The sequence below is a fragment of the Rhincodon typus genome, chromosome 20 (genome assembly GCF_021869965.1).
Source record: "Rhincodon typus isolate 14 chromosome 20, sRhiTyp1.1, whole genome shotgun sequence".
Taxonomy (NCBI): domain Eukaryota; kingdom Metazoa; phylum Chordata; class Chondrichthyes; order Orectolobiformes; family Rhincodontidae; genus Rhincodon; species Rhincodon typus.
Window position 1 is genome coordinate 16,739,539 of NC_063351.1, and position 24,572 is coordinate 16,764,110.

General features: G+C 42.9%; 1 protein-coding gene across 1 annotated transcript in view; it reads left to right on the forward strand.

Moving 5' to 3' along the window:
* The window catches only part of dntt (deoxynucleotidyltransferase, terminal), a 246,633-nt gene that overhangs the window by 71,457 nt on the left and 150,604 nt on the right, over positions 1–24,572 (forward strand). Inside the window, exons 6-7 of the mRNA XM_048609074.1 lie at positions 2,863–2,986; positions 7,318–7,450. Of these exons, the coding sequence (XP_048465031.1) occupies positions 2,863–2,986; positions 7,318–7,450 (257 nt within the window). The remainder of the gene's footprint in view (positions 1–2,862; positions 2,987–7,317; positions 7,451–24,572) is intronic.

The window sequence follows — 24,572 nt, forward strand, 5'->3', positions numbered from 1 at the left end:
TGGCGTAGGTAAGATGGGGCAGAAATTGGATGTAGGAGATATCATAGGGGTGAGGTAGGTAATTAATGAGGTGAGTTTGGTAAGATACAATGAGGCCTATAATGGGAATCTGTCCAAAAAGCTTGACACAATTTAGACTTACTCAAAAAGAAGTAAGCTTCAGCTTAGAGTGTAACATTCAGAGTGTTTATTGGTCAGAACATTCAATTGTCCACAGTATATATTGAACAGGATATGTAATAGGTAAAATCGTAATGGTCAGAATGCGTACTGGTTAGAGCACATAAAGGGTAAGGGGTGTAACAGTCAGGTCGTGTAATGGTCATCATGTATAATGGTCAAAGTGTTTGATGAATGGGATCTGTAGTGAATGGGGTATGTAATGGGTAAGGTGTGTAATGACCATGTATTATGGTTACAGGAAGACATGGATGATGGTAAGATTGTTGGGGGGGTGTTGATATTCTGGGCAATATCGATATGTAGAAGGAGGCAGTGAAAAACATTAAAGTAGATAAGTCCCCAGGGCCTGATGGGATCTATCCCAGGATAATGAAGGAGATTCCTGGAGCCTTGACAGAGATCTTTGTAGGGGAAATAGGTCCTTCGGCCCAACAAGTCCACACTGACCCTCAGAGCATCCCATCCAGACCGATCCCCCTATAACCCACCTAATCTACACATACCTGAACAGTAAGGGCAATTTAGCATGGCCAATCCACCTAGCCTGCACATCTTTGGACTGTGGGAGGAAACCGGAGCACTCGCAGGGAACCTACAGAGACACAAGGAGAATGTGCAAACTCCACACGGACAGTCTTCCAAGGGTGGAATTGAACCCAGGTTCCTGGCTCTGTGAGGCAGCAGTGCTAACCACTGAGCCACAGTTTAATGTACAATAAATGGCATGACCGATAGAGCATTGATAGGCAGAGGGATCTTGGGTGCAAGTCCAGAGCTCCCTGAAAGTAGCAACACAAATAGATAAGGTGGCGAAGAAGGCATACGACGTGCTTGCCCTCATCGGTCAGGGCATTGAGTATAAAAGTTGGCACAGTCACATTGCAGCTGTATAAAACTTCAGTTCAACCACATTTGGAGTACTGTGTGCATTCTGATCACCACACTGTTGGAGGATGTGGAGGCTTTGCAAAACCAGGATGTTGCCTGGGTTGGAAAGTATTAGCTATAAGGAGAGGTAGGACAAACCTAGATTGTTTACAGTAGAGCGTTGGAGGCTGAGGGGTGAACTGATAGAACTATATAAAATTATGAGAGGCATGGATAGGGTGGATACTTGGTGCCTTTTTCCCAGGGTGGAAATGTCAAATGCTAGGGGGCATAGGTTTACAGTAAGGTGGAGAAGGCTTTTTTACACAGAAGGTTGTAAGTGCCTGGAACATGCTGCCAGGGGAGGAAGTAGAAGCAGATAAAATAGTAATGCTTAAGAGGCATTTAGATAAATACGTGAACAAGCAGGGAGTAGAGGGGTACAGACTATCTACAAGCAGATGGGACTAATTTAGAATGGCATTATGGTCGGCACAGACATGGTGGGCCAAAGGGCTGTGCTGTACTGTTCTATGTTCTATGTACAGTATGTAATGGGGGAAGAGGGTAACAGGAGAGTATGTAATTAATAATGTACATAAAAGGCAGAGGGCTATATGGGTAGCCAAATTCCTGCTACTTGTTTCCCGAGTCTGTTAGACTTGACAATTATCAGCTCTATTTCTAACTTTACAAACTCTGCCTTAGATTCTTACAGACCTGGGTAAAGTAGTCTCTAAATCTAATAATGACAGGAATGGTTTTTGTGGTGGGTGGGAGAAGCAGATTTAGTTGGGAAACATTAGAATCTGGGTTTCCCCAATTGCTGTGGAATTTTGACTCCAAAATGGGCAATTTTTTCCAATGATTTTCTTAGCTAGGTGGTAGCCTGACTTACAAGCTTGGTAGCTTCTTCTGTCAGTAATAGTCTTGAGGAGGTTTCAGGTGCATGCAAAAGATAATTAACCTGTTGCTTCTTTGGTGGGAGTGTTCTTTGGTGCCCTGTTATTGGGAGGTGATGGGAAGACCAAAGTGATTTGATTCTCCATTCCAGAGGGGAGGATATGGCCAGATCCCAGAAGTGAGGAAGTTTTGAATGGGGGTTGGACAAGGTGTTATCTCAATGATGGGATTGAGGGTTCAGTGGTTGGAAAGTGGATGACTTGGTGGACTAGGAAGATGCATCCTTGCTCTTTCTGGCCCACAACTTTACCCCACCCCCTGCGTTGTAAAGAACCAAGATTTGGGAACCTCAAAAACTTATTGAGATTGAATACATAAGACAAGTTAAATGTGAAGCATCTAAACTCATTAGACTATTCAAGCTCATTAGACTAATCTGCTTCCTGTAGTGGGCCTGCCACCTGTTCAAGAGTGGAAAGTTTGGGATCCAGTTTGAAGTTTTAAAAATTTCTTTACTGCACTTGGGTCTAGTCCATTTCTTTTTGGTGTTTAACATTAGCCATTTATGTCGTTATTAAGACCAATACAGCATAAAGGTGGATACATGCAAGCAAATTAGGGTGACTTTAACAATTAATATTTCTTATCACTGTGGTTAATTTATATGTAAGTCAAAACTTTGGAATTTAGTTTAGAAAATAGCATGAACAGGATTATAAGAGGTTTTATTTCAAGTGAGTAAAATCTTGTCAGAAAAGTGTTGCAATTTTGTTCAAAGCATTTTTCATCCTACAATGTTTGCTGTATTTGCTAAAAATCAATGTCAATATGAAAGCAATGAATATGTGGTGAAATGATAATGCATGGCAGAGTATGTATAGCCCGTTAACATAGCTCATTTTACTGTAGCTATTCACGAGTGTCTTTGGTGTGGGATTGAAGACTGCAGATAAATGGTATGGACAAGGATTTCGGACATTAGAGGCAGTAAAAGCATCCAAGGATTTAAAATTTACCAAAATGCAGAAAGCAGGTAATGTCTGGAATTGTATGCTGTTCAATTATTTGCCACAGTCATAACTTCATGGTAAAAAGTCTGCATAATTGTACTTCTGATTACCTTCTACTTCTCTATTGCTTCCATGCTGTACATGTGTGAAACTAAGAAGCAAAGATAAAATTGTGTCCAAAACTGTATGGGGATGCACTCATATCATGATCTTCGTGGGCATTACTCACAGGTTGTGCTAGGCTTCCATGATCCTGCCCAAAATTACCATCGCCTGACTTCAATTTCCCTCCCCAAACTGGCAGGACCACTGCTGAACAATCCCCTGTCCCTGCCAGTAGATGTACAGGTTGGCAGAGCCTCAGTTTAAGACTTTTTCCTCTGCCAATGACCATGGTTACTGTAGTTTTCCATGAATTGCATGTGAAGATGGCTGTGGGCTGGGGTGCTGGCTGGCACCATGATTCTTCTGAAGATTAAAGTGGTTCCACTGCAGGCTTCTGGTCATTCTGCTTCTGCCCCAAACCTTTAACTGTGTAAGTCTTAGTATCAGCAGAAGCCTTCAAATAAATTTTCCATTTTGTCCCCTGGGCCCCTTATTGCTTCTTCTGTAGTGGAGGCACTGCAGTGCTGTCATGATTCTCCTCCATTGAACTGGTGGACTTTCATGTGGTGTTTCAAGTCCTGTTTCTAAAATGACCTCAACCTGGGCAATTGACTCGTAGGGTGAGGTGGTGTAGGAGATGTAAACAGAAGACCCACTTCACCATAACATTGGGGAATCTACTCCTTGTCTCTGAATTAACATGGTGGTTACACTTTCTCATTGTGTAATTTGTTTTTGAACCTGTAATATTTTGACGTATCTTCCAGCACAGCAGTACACTAAATTATACCGGTATTACTAATTGTGTTAAAAATAGAGTAATTGAACAGTTAAGTCACCAAGGTGGTTAATTTGTTTGATTGCTATCCAAGACAATCCTATCAGGTTTCATCAATGAGCAAAAAAGGTTTATTCATTACGAATGATCTTATTCTTTGACAAGTGGCAAAATGGTTACCAATCATTGCTATACAAACTTAAAAGTATATCCCATTTAAAAGCAAACAGCCATACATTGAGCACAGGTAGGAAGAGACATGATATACAACTCTGCAGAAGTGATATGGATGGAAAAAGAAACGCAGACAAAAGGAAAAGTCCTGTAAATCAAGATTCCAAATCACGAGGGTGGAATGAGGTGATGTTCTTACAGTAATTGTTAGCTTTCCATTGTCGGCAGCAGGGCAATTGCAGACTTGCAGTCCAATTACCTGTCAGGTAAACCCCAAGTCTTTTACTGAGTTACCATTCGTCCTTCAGAGTCTTTTTGAGTGTTGTCCTTTACTCAGAGGGCTTTTCTCCCCCTGCAACAGGGCAGAAATGTATCTTTGGTGTGGTTCCTTTGGAGGATTTTCTTTAACAACCAGGAGGTTTTTTTTCAGGCTAAAGAGAGCTGTCTTTTGCTGCAGGCTTCTTTGAGGTCTGTTTTCAACTGCCTCACTTTCCCAGGTCTGTAGGAAACAGGAAGCAAAACCCCAAAGCTGTTGCCAGGCAACTTTCAGCCCAAGGCTCTCTCCACAGGCTGAACCAGCAAAAGTGTCAAATTCACCTTATCTCTCATCACACTGCTTCAAGCAGCATTACAACTAATAAAGCCACTACTGCCTTTTGTTGCGTAAGAAGAACTGGAGAAAAATAGAGTAGACCCTAAGTCCCGGTCACTCACCAGAGAAGGTGAAGCTGACTGGGGCTGAGCTAAGGAGTTGCCAATAAATTCACAAGGATCTCGTATTTGCCTATGGAGGTATATGCTCTAATGTTGTTGCAAATTCACAGGGCAACACTCTTGTTTGCACTGTGAGTTTATTGAAATAGTTGTTAGATGACTGCTTGTATTGAGAGCCTCTTGGCAGAGGTCACATGACTAGGAACCACATTGATGTGATTTCAATCCATAAAAACCCTTTCCATCAAAAGAAATCAAATTTGCATGCATCATCATTCACACTGTGAATTAACCAGGTGTTTCACTGTGCAAACTGTTCACACTGTATTGGCAAGACTGTTTGTTATTCTGGTCAACCCCTTTTTTATCAGTCAAAAGGCAACTTTTTTTTTACCAACTTCTGCTATTTGGAATGATGTCCTGTCTGGTTTTGTTTTGAAATCTTCTGAGCTGAATCTGCTGATTTTCACTGTTGTCTTTGATTCCTTTCTTTTTGTTATGTTTGGTTGTGTCCAGCAAGGCAATCCTTTTGATTTTCTTCACTACAGCATCAAGTTTCTTTGTGGTCTCGCAGTTGGACACTTTCTCTATTGCAGTTTATTTTACTGTTCATCAGTTAAAGTGACCTAGTCATAATAAATCTCTATTGGCATATTTGGGGTTGCTCGTCCAATTTTTTGACTTGCTTCTGCTGAGATGATTGACTTTAGCTTTGTCTGGAATTCCAGATCATCCATCTTGTCATTGCATTGGGCTTGTAGACTAATTTGTCCTCTTGTGGTAAGCATCATTCCTTCACAGAGCTTTAGCTTTACCTTCCAGAGTTTCATTCTAGATTGACATCTGGTATAATTTTACGCGTCTACGTAGCTCATAATGCTGTGGGAAGCAACTTTGTCTCTCTGGTAATTCATTTCTTTTGTTGCTTTTGTTCTGCTGTCCTCCATTGCAATAGTTATAAGCTATTTTTCTGCTTCAAATTTGAAGTTGCTGTTTTAAGGTGTATATTAAATTGTCCAACATTGTTATCTGACAACTCTGTAGCACCAATGTTTGATTTGTCAGACTCTCTGGAGTAATTATCTCGACAGGCTTTGTAGCCTTGTTTATATCTTTGTTTATATCCTTTGCAGTTCTGTGCAAAGTGGTTTAGCTTCTTGCAGTTAAAATGCTGTTTTCTCCATGGTGGACATCTTTTTTGAATGACCCCCACAATAGCTACAAGTTATCTGCTAACCTTGATCTGTTATGCTGACTTTCCACAGACACTTGTTGTTGCTTTTCATATTTTTGCACTTGAAAGATCTAGACTGCTTTTCAAGATTGTGAACAGATCTGAGCTGCTTATCAAAGTATTACACAGATTTGGGCTGCTTTTGCACATTATGGACAAACTCATCTGTTATAGAGTCGTACAACATGGAAACAGACCCTTCTCTCAACTATGTGCATTTGCTGTTGATCACAAGCTCATTGTCATTGCAGGATCATTAGGAGAGGATCATTTATGTCTAAGATAATTCTATCTTTAATTCAATCACCTTTTAGGTGCCTGAATTCACAGGATTCTCCAACCTTGTTCCATGCAGTCACCCATCTATCAATCTGCCCTTCTTCACTCTGCACTGTAAATTTGAACACACAACATTTATGTGCTATGTTCAATTTAGTTTCAAAACTTGCCTTCAAGGCTTTTGAAATTTCTGCCCGGAGCTCTTGTGGTTCTTTCTTCAGCCCTTGCTGCACGGTTTTGCAAAGTCTGGCTGTTCTGATCTCCAGTCTGTCTGACAGCATAGATGATCAACTATTTCAGGCTAACGAAATAACACCTCAGTCAAAAAACTCTCCCACCATAATGAGTGTTGGCAAAATTCTAATACAGTGTAAGCACATGTTGCACTTGGGGAAATAATATGCAGCAAAGTGTAACCTTGTAATCAGAGTTTACTGGCTGCCATTTGGATTGCTTCAACTGCATCTAATAAAGTACTCTAATCCATAGAAAATTCCACAGAAATGCTTCTGCTTTTTGACAAATCTTTTCAATAATCAGAACTCTTTTCTCATTTGCAGCTTTGACATCGCTGGGACTGCAAGTACATAGATGGGAAGTGTGCCCTCTGCAGTTGCAATATCACCAAATGCAGCCTAGAAAAATATGGGTCGTAGTTTTGTATGGAATTGGAAATAGGATTTTAGAATTCAATTATGTTCTTGGAATCAATCCATCATATATTACATCTATTATTGGCATGAACACAATCTCTTCCAAGGCTGACAGACAAGAATGATTTTTAACAAATGTCTGGACATGAATTTCTAGATTTGTGCGTTCAGCAGGAGTTTGTAGGATCCTTGTCCAAATCATAAACCAATACCATCAAATTTATTCCACAATTCTGTTTCTCTATGCAATCTAATCTGCATGAGGATGTCATCTCCTATGGTGATGTAAACTAAAGGCACACAGAGTCTGAAACATAAGGGTTGACGTTATTTGACTTTAACCATGGCTTAATGTTTCAGATGCAGCCACACACTGAAGTGCTTAATGAAAGCTTCATGAAACTTTCCCCTCCTTAGGTTTTTTGTACTACGAGGACATCAATAATGCTGTAACAAGACCAGAGGCAGAAGCTGTAGCTCAAATTATAGAAACCATCGTTCATGGCTACACACCTGATGCCATTGTGACTTTAACAGGAGGTTTTAGAAGGTGAGTAAAATGGAGACATTTTAACAAGTCCCAAACATGTTATTTTTCTATGTGATTCTATTATGAACATTATTTCTAGCTAGAAATTGACCTGATAAAAGAAGAAATAGGGCAACGGAAAGCAGTGCAAAGTTATCTGAGCAATTTGATGGGCTGATGTTGTATCTGTTAGTTGTGAATCACAAATTTGTTGCTCAGATTGTACTAACTAGCTGCTTGCTATCAGTTCATATTGTTTTGAAATGATATTTGATTGTCACTTTAAGGACTGGGTATCTTGTTTTCATCTAATCATCAATTTTCAACATTCGGTTGTAAGACGCTTTATAAATGTGACATTTTCAAAGGCAACCAATAGCTGAACACTAGACACAGAGCTTTAATTATGTAGCAACGCTGGATTTTATATATTGTAAATATTTCTGTTTCAAATATTACTAACCATGGAAAACACAACCAGATTAGAAATCATTTGCTCTTGTATAATTTACAGCATATAACAAGATTACATTTCATATTGTGTAGGAGGAAAATATATTCACACTTTCATATAATGTCCCTGACACCAATTAAAATATATCCATATTCAAGTTTGTTAAAACTTCATGAAATAAAAATTCTGTTTATTTGTGTGATTGTGAGCCTATTTCGTGGGATTGTGTTAATATTTTGATACTTTTTTTGGACTTTGTTTTTTTGATGAACAAAGTTTGCCTGGGTTGTTGATGTAAGAAATCAGATTGAATCATTGAATTCTTCAATGTGAATAATGCAACACTTAAAACTCTGAGAAACTCAGTATTGAATATTACGTTACTAGTTTATATCACTGTAAATTATTGAAAAGATGTATGCCAACCAGCACAATTTTGATGCGGCATTGAACAGTGGCATTATATAAACTGACCAAGACATTATTATTTAAGATAACAAGGTGTAGAGCTGGATGAACACAGCAGGCCAAGCAGCATCATAGGAGCAGGAAGGCTGACGTTTCGGGCCTAGGCTTTCCTGCTCCTATGATGCTGCTTGGCCTGCTGTGTTCATCCAGCTCTACACCTTGTTATCTCAGATTCTCCAGCATCTGCAGTTCCTACTATCTCTGATACATTATTATTTAACGCATGTTACTGAATCTTTCATTATTAATCATAGGTAATACAATGGTATAACTCATAAGCAATGCAGTGAGAGAACCAATATTAAGCGAACATACTAGATACCCTGCCAGGAATGGTGGCTTGCCAAAGGGAATTATTAACTGACAGCATTAAGTTAAATAGCTTTGTTCTACCATTCTCTTGTGAGAGGAGTGAAGACCTATGCCATTTATGTATATTCAAGAACAGTCAGGAAACTCATTTCCCCATTTTGCCATTTTTAGCGTATCAGAATTATATGACAAGCTGAATAAAAGTTCCAACTTTATGTTTACTTTTGTGACTTACAAACCACATCCTGTTCCCTCCCCAGGGACAGTATGCCCACTCCTAGGCTTATTCCAGAAAAAAAAAATTCCTTTGGGAGAAGATGGGGCAAATAAAAACGAATGACTTATTCTAGGTCACAAAAACATTGTACGTAACATCAGTTGTTTAGTTACATTGGGTGGAATGTTTGCTTCCGTGGTGTGGCTTGAGCATTGGTGAACATATGACAAATAGGGCAAGAATGAAAAAAAAATTAGATTCTTAATGTTGAGAATGTTACTTTAATGGGACTTCAGGATCATGCCCTTGAGTGGCAATTTGCTTATTTCCATGCAGTTGCATCTCATTAAAACCCCAACACAACTTATTTGTATCCATAGAGTAGAGAAGATCATTGGTATTCTTCCTACACTGTTGAGCATTCCTCTGCATGGTTGAGTCTCCACTTACCATCAGTCTGGCAGTGTTTGGTATCTTGGCATCCTGTCCTGGTGGGGACAATGAGGCCTCCCTCCTCTGCACCACCCCTTCCACCAGGATCTCTAAGTCCCTGTCTACATTGTGGAGTGTCAATTTCCCCTTGTCTTCCATTTCGGGGGAAAATGTCTCCAATTGTGCAGGGCATCTCCAGACTGCCAGTACTTTACTAGGGGCAGAACAGCCTTTTAGACATAGCATTGGCACCAGGGATCCTGGGATATCTTGACAGTGATGAGTACTCCTGCCAATCATGAGTGGGAAAATCGGATGAGCCAAGTACAGTGTATTCATGTCCCTATACCTCCCATTGATTGTACATGTTTCTGAAAACACAGCAACTAATACTCATAGCAATGGGACGGACGTATTGCAGCCTGCTTGCAGTGGGAAACACAGCAGCTGGGATAAATCGATCACGAAAGGACCCACATCAATCTCCTTGATTCAGTCATAGAATCATAGCACCCCTACAGTGTTAAAAGATGCTATTGGGCCCATCAAGTCTGCATTGACCCTCTGATGAGCATCTCACCCAAATCTAGTCCTCAACCTTATAACTGTAACTATGCATTTCCCATGGCTAATTGACCTAGCCTGCACATCCCTGGACTCTATGGGCAATTTAGCATGGCCAATCCACCTAATGTGCAGATTTTTGGACTGTGGGAGGTAACTGAAGCACCTGGAGGAAACCCACGAAGACACAGGGAAACCAGTAAACTCCATGCAGACAGTCACCCAAGGCCGGAATTGTACACAGGTCCCTGGCATTGTGAGGCAGCAGTGCTAACCACTGAGTCACTGCACCACCAGTCAAAGAATGAAAGGGGCAGATGTGGGGTTCTCAGAGGCTGACAACAGGATTTAGTTTGTTAATGAGTCAATTAACGTCCGTTGGCCCAAAGTAATTCAGTTGTACCTCAGGGATTAAATGGAATATGGCTTGTTGGATTTACTGTCCTATTTCTAGGGATGTCCCTTATGATCAGGCAATTTGCTGAAAGTCACATCTGTGTACCCTTGCCTCCAACTCCCCCACCCCACCCACAAGCCACACTGTGCATTCTGTCTTCACTCACTTTCTGAAAGGCTCTTCCATTTTGCCTTCTCCGCAGAACTGAGGGGCTTCCTTGCTGTGCATTGAACAGTTGATGATGATATTCACATTGTTTCAGCAGAATCCTGGTCAATATCCTTAGAACCAGTTTGAAAAAGAAATGGATTTCACAGAGATAACATTCTGTTCCTGCAAATTTTTCAGTTTCAGCTGAACCTGTTTGAAAATTTTGCTAAATTGGATGTCAACGTTCTTTAAAAATTTATAGACATATTTTCTTCTTCCTGATAATAAAAAGGCTATTGATGCTGATTTCAGAATGTTGGATGTATACAGTTTTTCTGCAGACAATTTTAAGCAGTTCAACACGATTAGTGGATGTCAAAGTAAGCTGGTCATTCCAAACTAATGGTGTATGGCAGGAACAACAAACAGAGGCAGGTATGGCAGTTTCCGAAAGGCCTGTAGAACTACCAGGATCATTATTGTGTTTGCCAATATTTCAGAGAGTTGAGACCATTAGGGACATCTTATAGCACAGATTTCCAGCACTATCATTATTTCTGCATGATAGACAACTTTGCTCTTCAAAGACCTGGGGACAAGTTTAGTAGAGCCCACTGGAGCAGGCATGATGGTGGGTGCTAGGAAAATCTGGTGGGAATATCTGCACGTGATCCTGGGCAGCAGGAAAGCTGTACTGAATGTCAGCCAAGGCCCAATGTGGGAATCCCACATATTGATGGAAGACTGTCAGTTAATCATTCATTAATGACCACTTAAAGCCAATTATCCCTGAACCCACTGGCATTCAGTGAAGGCTTGGGGTTTTTTTTTGGGTCTCAAATGAGTCTGCTGTGCCTCCTGAAAGCTGTGCAGCAAACCCTGTAGAGTTTTCCCGTGGCCTCAATGTGGGGAATTCTCTCAATATCAGACATTCATTGCCCAATTGAGGGAGCCACCATGAGGAAGCTTTAAGATGCTGAAAAGAAACACTTAAGAACGTAAGAATTAGTATCTGGAGTAGGTCATTGAGACTCCTGAGCCAACTTGGCTATACTATACAATCATGGCTAGACTGATTGTGAATAAAACTCTACTTTCCAGCCTGCCCCTTTAACTCTTGACGCCCCTGTCGATCGAGAACTCTTCAAACTCAGCACTGAATGTGTTCAATGACTCAGCCTCCGCTGGTCTCTGGGGAGGAGAATTCAACAGACTAGTGACTCTAAAAGAAAAACAAAATCACCCTCATTTCTGCCTTTTTTCTTATTCACTTGTGGGTTGTGGGTGTTGCTGGCTGGCCAGCATTTATTGTCTGTCACTATTTATCCTAGAGAAGACGGCAGTGAGCTGCCTTCTTGAACTGCAGCAGCCCATGTGATGTAGGTTGACCCACAATGCCCTTAGGGAGGGAATTCTAGGATTTTGACCCAGTGACAGTGAAGGAATGGTGACATATTTCCAAGTCAGAATTGTGAGTGGCTTGGAGAGGAACTTGCAGATTCTGGTGTTTCTTCTGCCATTGTCCTTCGAGATGGAGGTGATTGTGGGTTTGGAAGGTGCTGTCTAAAGATCTTTGATGAATTTCTGCAGTGCACTTTATAGATTGTACACAATGCAGCTACTGAGTGTCAGTGGTGGAGTGAATGGATGCTTGTGAATGTGGTCAATGAGGGTCATGGTGGCAGAGTGGTTAGCACTGCTGCCTCATAGTGCTAGGGACCCAGGTGATTGTCTGTGTGGAGTCTGCACGTTCTCCCTGTGTCTGTTTGGGATTCCTCTGAGTTTTATGGAGTCCAAAGATGTGTAGGTTAGGTTGATTGGGAAATGCAAGGTTACAGGGATTGGGTAGGGGTATGGGTCTATGTGGGATGCTCTTTGGAGGGTCAGTATGGACTTGATGGACTGAATGGCATGCTTCCGCAGTGGAGGGATTCTATGATTCTAAGGTGCCGTTCAAGCAGGCTGACTTGTCCTGGACGGCGTCAAACTTCTTGAGTGTTGATGGAGGTGAACTCCTGCAGGCAAGTGGGGAATATTCCAACACTCCTTGTCGATGGTGGACAGGCCGTGGGGACTCGGGGGGTGGGTTACTTGCGACAGTGTTCCTGGCCTCTGTCCCATTCTTGTAACCAACGGGAAACTCCTCATTTTTAAACAATGTCCCTAAGTTCCAGAGTCGGCTACAAGAGTAGCATTGTCTTAACATCCACCCTGTCTCCTCAGAATCAGATATGTTTCAATAAAATAACCTCTCATTCTCCTAAACTCTAATGGATACAACCAAATTGTACAATCTGCCCTCATAAGCAACTCCATCATCCTGGGAATGAGTTGTATGAAACTTCTTTGAACAGCTTCATTCCCATTTTCAACATTTCTTACGTCGGGAGACTAAAACTGTACTCAGTACTCCAGAAGCTGTCTCATGATAATACTGTACAATTTTTTAAACATTCATTTGTGGGATGTGGCCGTCGCTGGCTGGCCAGCATTTCTTGCCCATTCCTAGTTGCCCTTGAAAAGATGGTGGTGAACTGCCTTCTTGAACCGCTGCATTCCTCCTGCTGTGGGTTGACCCACAATGCTATTAGGGAGGGAATTCCAGGATTTTGACCCAGTGACAGTGAAGGAATGGAGATATATTTCCAAGTCAGGATGGTGAGTGGCTTGGAGGGGAACTTGAAGGTGATGGTGTTCCCATGTACCTGCTGCCCTTGTCCTTCTAGATGTAAGTGGTCATGGGTTTGGAAGGTGTTGTCTGAGGATCTTTGGTGAATTTCTGCAGTGCACCTTGCAGATAGTACACACTGCTGCTACTGAGCATCGATGGTGGAGGGAGTGGATGCTGGTGGATGCAGTACCAATCAAGAGGGCTGCTTTGTCCTGGATGGTGTCAAGCTTCTTGAGTGTTGTTGGGGCTGCACCCATCCAGGCATGTGGGGAGTATACCATCACAATCCTGACATGTGCCCTGTAGATGGTGGACAGGCTTTGAGGAGACAGGAGGTGATTTACTTCCCGCAGTATTTCTAGCTTCTGGCCTGCTCTTGTAGTCATTGTGTTTATGTGGTGAGTCCAACTGAGTTTCTGGTCAATGATAACCCCCAGAATGTCAATGGTGAGGGATTCAGTGACAGTAACACCATTGAATGTCAAGGGGCAATAGATAGATTGTCTCTTATTGGTGATGGTCATAGCCTGGCATTTGTGTGGTGCGAATGTCACTTGCCACTTGTCAGCCCAAGCCTGGATATTTTCCTGAACTTGTTGCATTTGAAAATGGACTGCTTCAGTATCTGAGGAGACATGAATGGTGCTGAACATTGTGCCACCATCGGCAAACATCCCCACCTCTGACCTTGTGATGGAGGGAAGGTCATTGATGAAGCAGCTGAAGATGGTTGGGCCGAGGACACTACCCTGAGGAACTCTTGCAGAGCTGTCCTGGAGCTGAGATGACTGACCTCCAACAACCACGACCGTCTTCCTATGTGTCAGGTATGACTCCAACCAGTGGAGAGTTTGCCCTCTGATACTCATTGATTCCAGTTTCGCTAGGGTTCCTTGATGCCACACTTGGTCGAATGCAACCTTGATGTTAAGGACTGTCACTCTCACCTCACTGTGGAATTCAGCTCTTTTGTCCATGTTTGAACCAACGTTGTCATGAGGTCAGAATCTGAGTGGCCCTGGTGGAACCCAAACTAGGCATCGCTGAGCAGGTTATTGCTGAGTACGTGCTGCTTGATAGCACTGTTGATGACACTTTCCATCACTTTACTGATGATCAACAGTAGACTGATAGGGCGGTAATTGGCCAGGTTGGATTTGTCCTGTTTTTTGCGTAGAGAACATACTTGGGCAATTTTCCACATTGTTGAGTCGATACCCTTGTTGTAACTGTACTGGAACAGTATGGCTAAGGGAGCAGCAAGTTCTGAAGCACAAGACTTCAGTACTATTGCCGGAATTTTGTCAAGGCCTGTAGCCTTTGCAGTATCCAGTGTCTCTAACCGTTTCTTGATAACACGTGGAGTGAATGGAATGGAACTGGTATCTGTGATGCTGGGGACCATTGGAGGAGGCTGAGATGGATCATCCACTTGGCACTTCTGGCTGAAGATTGCTGCAAATGCTTCAGCCCTACCTTTTGCACTGATGTGCTGGGCTCTTCCATCATTGAGGATGGGGATATTTGTAGATCCTCCTCCTCCAGTGAGTTGTTTAATTGTCCACCACCACTCACGACTGGACGTGGCAGGACTGCAGAGCTTAGATCTGATCCGTTGGTTGTGGGATTGCTTTGCTCTGTCTATCACTTGCTGCATTTGCTGTTTGGCATGGAAGTAGTCCTGTTTGGTCGCCTCACCAGCTTGAGACCTCAATTTTAGATATGCCTCATGCTGATCCTGGCATGCCCTCCTGCACTATCAATTGAACGGTCTGGGTTTGATCCCCTGGCTTGATGGTAATGGTTGAGCGGGGGATATGTCGCACCATGATGTTACAGATTGTGTTGGAGTATAATTCTGCTGCTGTTGATGGCCCACAGCACCTCATGGATGCCCAGTCTTGAGTTGCTAGATCTGCGTGAAGTCTGTCCCCTTTAGCACGGTGATGGTGCCACATAACACGATGGAGGTTGTTCTCAATGTGAATGCGGGACTTTGTCTCCACAAGGACTGTGCGATGGTCACTCTTACCGATACTGTCATGGACAGATGCATCTGCAGCTGACAGATTAGTAAGAATGAGGTCAAGTATGTTTTTCCTTCTTGTTGGTTCCCTCACCACCTGCCGCAGACCCAGTCTAGCAACTATTTCCTTTAGGACCCGACCAGATCGATCAGTAGTACTGCTGCTGAGCCACTCTTGGTGGTGGGCATTGAAATCCACCCAGAATACATTTTATGCCCTTGCCGTCCTCAGTGCTTCCTCTAAGTGTTATTCAACCTGGAGGAGTATGGATTCATCAGCTGAGGGAGGATGGTATCTGAAATTCAGCAACATGTTTCCTTGCCCACGTTTAACCTGAAGCCATGAGACTTCATGGGGTCTGGAGTCAATGTTGAGGAATCCCAGGGCAACACCATCCCAACTGTACACCACTGTGTGCTAACTCTGCTGGGTCTGTCCTGCTGGCAGCACAGGACATTTCCAGGGATGGTGATGGTGGTGTCCAGGAAATTGTAATGTATGATCCTGTGACTATGACTATGTCAGGCAGTTGGTTGATTAGTCTGTGACTTGGAGTTATTTCAGTGATGACAAGAATAAAACATGTTCCTGAAGAAACCTGCTTGCAACAGTTGGCTTTGAGTTGGGGGTAAACATTTCTGGCATCAGGCCATTATTTGGGAAGCTTGATTCATTCAACCCTGCCAAAGACTGGGCCCAGTATGTGGAAAGAATGCATTATTTCTCCCAGGAAAATGACACTGGGGCAGATGGAAAGCAACAAGTAATTGTCCTGACAGCTTGTGGACCTGCAGCTTTTTCATTTATTAGCAGCTTAACTTTCCCTGAGGCGCCAGATACTAAAACCTTTCAAGAATTGATGGATTGAGTTAAGGAATATTGTGACCCCAAGTCTCCCCTAATTCTGAGATGCTGATAGTTTTACTTGACATTTCGAGAGCCAGGTGAATCCGTATTGGAATTTTTGACATAGTTAAGACAACTGGCAGGGGCATGTGACTTTGGTTTAACCCCTAATGAGATGTTGAGAGATCGTTTAGTATGCAGGAGTAATGATGTAACCATGCAAAAGTGCCTAGTGGCTGAAGCCCAACTGGACCTCAACCAGGCACTACAACTGGTTTTATCGTGGGGAAAATGTGGCAAGTGGAGCATAGGAGTACAGGGCATTCCGATGGAAATGGACACACTCGCCAGTCCGACAGAGCTTGGGGAACACCATGTGAGTGAAGGCAATTACATAGCTTCAATCGGGACATATCCTGAACAAAGAGACTCCGTAAGGTTTTGGAGTAGGCTGTAGCTCGGGTTGGGGTGTTGAGGTTGGTTGGCTTGCCGAGCTGGTTTGTTGTTTTGCAGACATTTAGTTACCGTGCTTGGTAACATCCTCAGTGCAGCCTCTGAAGTGTCGGTGTGTTTTCCCGCCTGGTTTTGAAACTCTGGTGTCCCTTGAGATGAATTGCCTCACTTCCGGTTTTCCTTCGTAGTGGAATGTATATGAGGTCGAGTTCAATGTGTTTATTAATAGCATGCTTCGTGAAGTGCCATGCTTCTAGGACTTCTTGTGCCTGTCTCTACCTAGCCTGTCCCAGGATCTTGGTGTTGTCCCAGTCGAAGTGGTGGAGAGACTTTGTAACTGCATAACAGTTAAAATTTTTTCTTCAGGGTTTGGACCGGCAAGCCATTTATAGTTATTGCTGACTTAAGACAGCAAAGGAGTCCCACTAGACCTAAATTGACTAAGAGACCTCATAGGCTGGTAGTCAGGAGAGCGCACATCTTGGAAAACCCACCTACATCTGGTTTGGAAAGGTTAAATTGCTTAGCAACATCCAAATCAGAACCAATCAAAATAAAATAAATATCTGGTTAAATGGTCATCCAGTTCTAATGGAGGTCAATACTGGTGCGGCCATATCAGTAATTGCAGAGCCAGTCTTTTACAAAGTTCGCTCTGGACTCTAATGATTGTGCAAGACCTCAGCCAAACAGACTCCATTCCAGGGAACCTTTATAGATTAAGGGTACAACTTCAGTTCCAATCTCATGTGAGAAGCAGCAGGTTCAGTTACCAGTGATTGTACTAAAAGGCTCAGGGCCAAGCTTGATGGGGTGAAATTAATTGAGAGAGATTCACCCAAATTGGCTTAATATTTTTTGATTAGAAAATAGCTGCCTGAGTGAAGTCCTAATTAAATACCTAAAAGTCTTTCAGGAAGGTCTAGGGACTATCGAAGGAGCCCAGGCCACCTTGCATGTTGACCAGAAAGCAATTCCATGATTCTGCAAGACATGCCCACAGTTATTTGCTTTAATCAGAAGCTTGGAAAATGAAGGAATCATCAAACCAGCCCAGTTTATACAATGGGAAGCACCGACCATACCAATTGTGAAGCATATCAGGTCGGTTCACCTATGTGGGGATTTTAAATAAATTGTAACTCGCTTTTTGCAGCTGGATAAATACAGAATCCCTTGCAAAGAAGATTAATACACAAAGCTGGCAGGGGGGCTGTGCTTCACAAAGGTGGACATTAGTCATGCGTACTTGCAGTTATGGTTAGATGAGGATTCCCAGAAGTATGCTACAATTAATAACCATAAGAGTTTGTACCAACATACGAGACTGCCATTTAGGGTATGGTCACCCTGTGCAGTTTTTCAGTAGATGGAGAACATTTTACAAGGTTTACCCCAGGTTGCCATTTATCTCAATGGTGTGCTAGTAACAGGGAAGACCAATAAGGAGCACTTAGAAAACTTGGACATAGTCCTTAAAAGGTTCTCCCAGGCAGGCGTACACCTAAGGAGGCAAGAATGTGTGTTCCAGGCACCCCAAGTGACCTACTTGGGCTGCAGAATCAACAAGACTGGGTTACAGCCTGTTGGAAGATAAAGTGAGGGCGACCAATGGTGACTCAGCTCTTACATCTTTACCAGAGCTTAGATCTTTCCTTGGGCTGGTGAATTATGATGCAAAGTTCATACATAACCTGGCCTCCATCCTGGCACCTTTATATCAACTAAAAAAAAGGGTCACCCTTGGAAATAGTCATGTAGCCAAGCCATAGCTTCAAGGGAAGTGAAGAAACAGCTATCATCCTCCAAGGTTTGGCACAGTATGATCCCAAGCGAGATCTGGTATTGACATGCGATGCCTCCCAAATGGCATTAGGGTAGCATTAGCTCATTGGCAGCCCAATGGAGAGGAACGCCCAATAGTGTATGTATCCAGGCCTTTGGCTAATGCAGAGATAAATATACCCAGATATGAATTTGTAATAATAATGGACCACAACCCCCTGCTAGGTCTACTTAAAGAGGACAAGGCAATGCTGCCCATAGCTTCAGGTTGATATCAGTGGTGGGCTCTAGTACCAAGTGTGTATAATTACAAATTGGAATACTGTCTGGAGGACAAGCAGCAAATGTGGAAGCACTGAGCTGCCTCACACTGGTGGATACACCACCGGTGGTACTGCCACTGGAAGAGTCTGTAATGGTTTTAAATTTTCTGGATACACTTCCAGTCCCAGCTGACAATATTCGACTTTGAAAGAAAAATCCGGTCCTGGCAAAACTGAAACAGCAGGTGGTGATTGGGGAAACCAAAGGGCCGGCACAACCAGAATTAAAAGCTTTTCAGACCCAGAGAGACCAGATCACAGGAGAGGGCAGCATGTCATTATGGGGAGCAAGAGTAATTGTCCTGAGTAAAGGTCGCTGCCAGATACTGGCTGGGTTTCCAAAATGAAAATGTTGGCAAGAAATTATGTCCAGTGGGCAGGTTTGGATGATGACATTGCTGCATTGGTGTGGCAGTTCCCAGAGTGCCAACAAGGACAAAAGTTACTGCCAGCAATTTGCCCACATTCATGGGAATGGCCTGGCAAATCCTGGACTTGGTTACACATTCACTTTGCAGGCTGTTTGATAGGCTCAACGTTCTTAGTCATTGTGAACACCCACTCAAAGTGGCTGAACGTGTATGAAGTTCATTCATCAAACATGGGAGCGACAATAGAAAAACTGTGCGCATCTTTGCAATACATGGACTCTCGGAAGCGTTTGTCTAGCTAATGAGCCATCGTTTACCAGCAGGGAATTTGAGTATTTCCCAACATCTAATGGGATTCAACATACAAGGACAACTCCAAACCATCCATCATCTAATGGCCTGGCTGAAAGAGCAGTCCAAATTTTGAAGACAGGTTTGAAGAAACAGCCTACAGCTTCACTACATAGAAAACTGTCCCGGTTCCTGTTTGATTACAGGACTACTCCTCCTGCAACTACAGGGATAGCTCCAGCAGAGTTGCTAATGGGGAGAAGACTCTGCACCAGGTTAAATCTGATCTTCCTGGACCTGGGTGTTGGGGAGTTGAAATGGCATCAGGAACACCAGTGCCAGAAGACAGATTCTGTCAAGTGAGACAGTTCAGTACAGGGGACAAAGTTGGCTGTAGGAACCATGGAAATGGCCCTGCATGTGTAAGAGATAAGGTCAGGCAGTCATGTATAAAGTTCAGATAGGAGTGATGGTCCTGAACAACAAGCTGGTGGACCATCTGAAAGCCACGAACATGCAAACGGTGCAGGAGCAAAATGTGCCCTGCTCCCCGGAACAGTCAGAAAGGTTATTGGAACCCGTGGGTTTTCCCTATCTGTCAAGCATTGAAAAGACCTCCGAATCTGAAATGGATATGGCAGATCTTGCTGCATCGACACCTTTGCCGTCGGAAGAAGAGAGCGAGTTTCTCCGGAGACCCTCTGGGTGCAAGGGGAGCGTTCCTGTGCATTACATACCACCTGTATCTGACGCAGAGTTGAAGGAACCTGACCCGGTGCTAAAACACCCCAGGAGGCACTTCAAGCAAAAGGAGCGGCCTATGTGTTCGGACTCAGAGAAGGTGGGATGTAGGGACTGTAACAAGGTCAGCAAGTTGGACCTCATAGAATATGAGTTCCCTGACTGGGGCTGTTAATCTGGCCCACTTAGGGCACCCTGGCTGACAGCTAAAAACATTCTGACACAGAGCTGGCTCTGAGGGAGCTGGACCAGTATCAAGGACTTTCCACATGTAAGTAAAGGGTGACTCAGTGACAGGATACTGGCCTCTGGGAGTTATTTCACCTGTGCTCCCAACTCCAGTGAGGTTGAGGAATCAGGTCCATGAAGAAACAAGAGTTGATGGCTGTCAACACCCTCAGTCTCATCAGCACTCTATCATCTCCATCATCTCTATTAAAAGGGGGAGCAGGCTATAATTCAAGTGAATGCCTTTGTGCACTAGTTCCCGAACTGCTGCTTTTTCCTAGGCTCTCTCTCATTAAATATTCACGATGGGTTTACAGTGCTAAAACCGTTGCTCATTTCATTATCACCACTGGGAGTGAAGAAAATTAACTAATTAAAATTGCTGCAGCTGGATAAAGCAGCATGCACTTGTGGGATTCTGGAAACGTACAATCAGCGAGATTCTGTGAAGTAGTAGTCGCCTCATGAGGGGACGAGTTCAGCGGTAGTCGATCTCCCAGGCTTTCTTTGGCATCTATGGAGGGTTATGGAGAAAAATTACTCCTTGCCAACTGAGAATAGGAAGACCCCTAAGAAGGTGATGCAAACATGATGGAACTGGGTTGCCTAGGCAATAAGTACATATCATGATGCCCTAGAGACTGCCACACAGTTTTAATGCCCTGCAATATTGACCAAGGTAAGTGAAAACACTATTCCCCAAACACAAGCTGTAAAAGTTACATAGGCACTTTCTTATCTCACAGATCCGTGCCATTAATCTGATGACCGCTTTAGGTTGTGTGCAATCTGTAACTAATATTCACTGCCAACCACAAAGTGCAAACATTAGTGAAACATAAGAAGAGTAGTAAGGGCGTGGAATGCCCTGCCTGCCAAAATAGTAGACTCGCCAACTTTAAGGGCATTTAAATGGTCATTGGATAAACATATGGATGATAATGGAATAGTTTAGGTTAGATGGGCTTCAGATTGGTTTCACAGGTCGGCGCAACATCGAGGGCCGAAGGGCCTGTACTGCGCTGTAATGTTCTATGTTCTATGTTCTATAAGAAGCCCATCTCAAGAAACACCTCTTTTGCCTTGCAGCTTTCACCATGAAAGAAATACAGTTTATCTTTGCTTTTTAGAACCAGAATTGTTTCTACTCCTACCTGACCATTGTTATTCGCAAACGTGTAGCTTGAGTGTTTCGAACATTGTGGCTCACTGGAGCAGGTTGAAAATTGTAACATCCCAGATTCTCCTCTCTTTCGAACACACATACAATTTGTCCACAGGTCCTGGCGATCTCTTGTCCTTTTTACCTTGCCACATGACACAGGATATCTGGTTTATTGCATGCGTGGTGTTCTATGTGCACACAGAATTTATCAACAGCAGTAAAGACTTTCCAACAATTAAGGTCAAGTGGAAGATTTAACTCATAGCTCACCCTTCAGCAGTAAGGCAGGCAGCTGCAGACATTACTAATGCTGTTTTTAAAAGCAATTTGTGGGCAATCTCATCATTTGATGAGAATTGTACAGCTTTTATTTTTCTGTCAAAAATTTGTAATGATTTGGATGTTGTCCCAACTAAGTTTCAATGATCAGACAATTGAATAAAACAAAGTTCAGCACTTAGTTTTGTCAATATGAGTTTAATGAATTTTATCCATTGTCTTGTCTATCTGTTTCGCAATGCCTACATTATAGATTTTAATTGAAAGTCTTAGTATGCTATCACACTATTGCATTGTGAAGATGTCTTTTTTAGAATGCCCCTGCGTGTAATGTTTGCATCAACAGGCGTGTGTGGGAATCTTGGTGGGTCCTCTCATGCTGTAAGGAGTTGGCTGTTTCCTTGCCTTTTTCCAAAATTCTTTGAAAGAAACAAAGATGGAATTTTCAAAGCTTTTTATTTCAGACAAATGATGAATTGATGGAAATGCTTTACAATTTGTTTTTGTCTTATAAACAACTACAAGAAATGCTGAACAGTTATTATTGTGAGAAATATCACTGAGTTAATGTTCTATTAAAATGTAGGGTATGCAGGGTAGTTTGATCTTAGTAGGACCATAGTTCAGCACAACATCGTGGGCCAAAGGGCCTGTACTGTGCTGTACTGTTCTATGTTCAAAATTTGTAGGTTTTTTTTGTTGATGCTCTGAAAGTAAAACCCATATAGTTAATGGACACCAAATTTCACTAAAAGTCACTTGTCACTTTTGATTGTATCAAGATTTTAAATAATTCAAAACCCATCCATTGACGCAGAATTAAAACCAGACCCTATCTTTATTTCTTTCTGTTAGATAGAATGTGGGTGTCACTGGCCAAGCCGGCCCTAGTTACTGTCCCTAATTTCTCTTGAACTGAATGGCTCACGAGGCTATTTTAGAAAACTATTGATATCCACAGCAACATGGTTGACTCTCGAGTCCAGACCCAGAAGGAAAGATCAAACTTTTCCAAGGAAATAAAACTATCAATCAAACAAAGTTTGCAGTTTCCGTTGCAACTGTGTAGTCAGTCCCACAAGAGACTGATTGATTCAATCATTCTTAGCATTCATATTATGGCGTCTCTGTCAAACGTGGGCAGGCTGAACTAATGGTTAAACAGCTGTTTTCACAGTGGTCTTTTGCAGTGTTTTGCAACGTCTGCGAGTTTATTTGGACCAGATGAAAGGCTTCTTCAATGGGATTTTCATTTGCTGTGTTTGATTAACAGTTTTAAAAAGTTGCAAAGGATAAGTTCTCTCCAAAGGAATGTTGAATGCCTGATTTATTTTTTTATTTAGTGTGTATTTTAAAGAGCTTCCAGTGTCATTATTCTGTACCTAGGTGAGCTTAGATGATGCATAAAGAGCATGGATAATACATGGGGGCATAACAGAGGTATGGGTTACATGAAATGCTATGGAGAAGGCATGGGAAAAATGAGGAATAATGCGGGTTGTGGGAAAAATAGGGTATGTATGGTGGAGAGGTAAAAGTTGAACGGCTTAAAAACCATGACTAGAACCATGCTGATGTCCAGGAAAATGCAGAAGTGCCTTCTAACCAACAGGTCTCACCTTTTATTGCTATCTAGTAGGCACTCGTGGATGAAGTTGTTGGGATATCCATTGTTAGCAAAGACCTTGTATAGGTGCAGTGAGTTGTGGCCCAATTTGAATAGTGCCCTGACACAGCTTTGTTTGTGGGCATTGGGGTGATTGCTGTGGAAATTGAGGATTTGGTCAGGTGTGGGTTGCCTTCCTATATTCTGTGGTTTGGAACTCCCCGTTGGTCATACGTTCTGCCCTGAGGTCGAGAAACGGAAAAGGATTGTTGTCTTCCTCGTCTGTCATAAATTTGAACAAAATGGCTGGAAAATGCCACGGGTAATGATCAACGATGCCCATAACTGGCTCTACAAGTATGAATGAGAAATTTCATGCCAAAAATCATTGTACCAAAACACTACTGACCAGTAATGGACTACAATCCTGGAACTGGCCATCACCAACAAACAACACAGGACCAGAACAAAGAAGAAACAAATGCTATAGGAGAACCTAAAGGCGAGGACAACAACAAACCAGAATCAGGGATAAGATGCCTATCCAGTAGACCACTTCCAGAAACAGAGAAAGCTGTCCTAATACGTGGACTAAACTATAACCACAGAGACACAAATAAAGCAGACTTCCTGGCCGCTCTGGAAGCTACACTAATAGGTAATGGACTCAGATAAATCACAACAAGCCATCTGACAAACTAGAATCCCTAATCTGAACCGGATGAATGAATGGGAAACCCTCAATACAGAGAGAAAAGCACTCGAAGGACTCAAGACAGGAACTTCATAATCCTACCAACAGACAAAGGGTGCATGGCTGTCGTTATGAATAAACCAGACTACATTGAGAAAGCAGAGATAACAGTGTGGAGCTGGAGGAACACAGCAAGCAGAGGAGAGATAACAAGGTGTACAGCTGGATGAACACAGCAGGCCAAGCAGCATCAGAGGAGCAGGAAAGCTGACGTTTCGGGCCTACACCCTTCTTCAGAAATCGGGGAGGGGAAGGGGGTTCTGAAATGAATAGGGAGAGAGGGAGAGGCAGATAGAAGATGGATAGAGGAGAAGATAGGTGGAGAGGAGACAGACAGGTCAAAGAGGCGGGGATGGAGCCAGTAAAGGTGTGTAGGTGGGGAGTTAGGGAGGATGGACAGGTCAAGGGGGCGGGATGAGGTTAGTAGGTAGGAGATGGGGGTGGGGCTTGAGGTGGGAGGAGGGGACGAGGTGGGCTGGTTTTGGGATGCAGTAGGGGGAGGGGAGATTTTGAAGCTTGTGAAGTCCACATTGATACCATTGGGCTGCAGGGTTCCCAAGCAGAATATGAGTTGCTGTTCCTGCAACCTTCGGGTGGCATCGTTGTGGC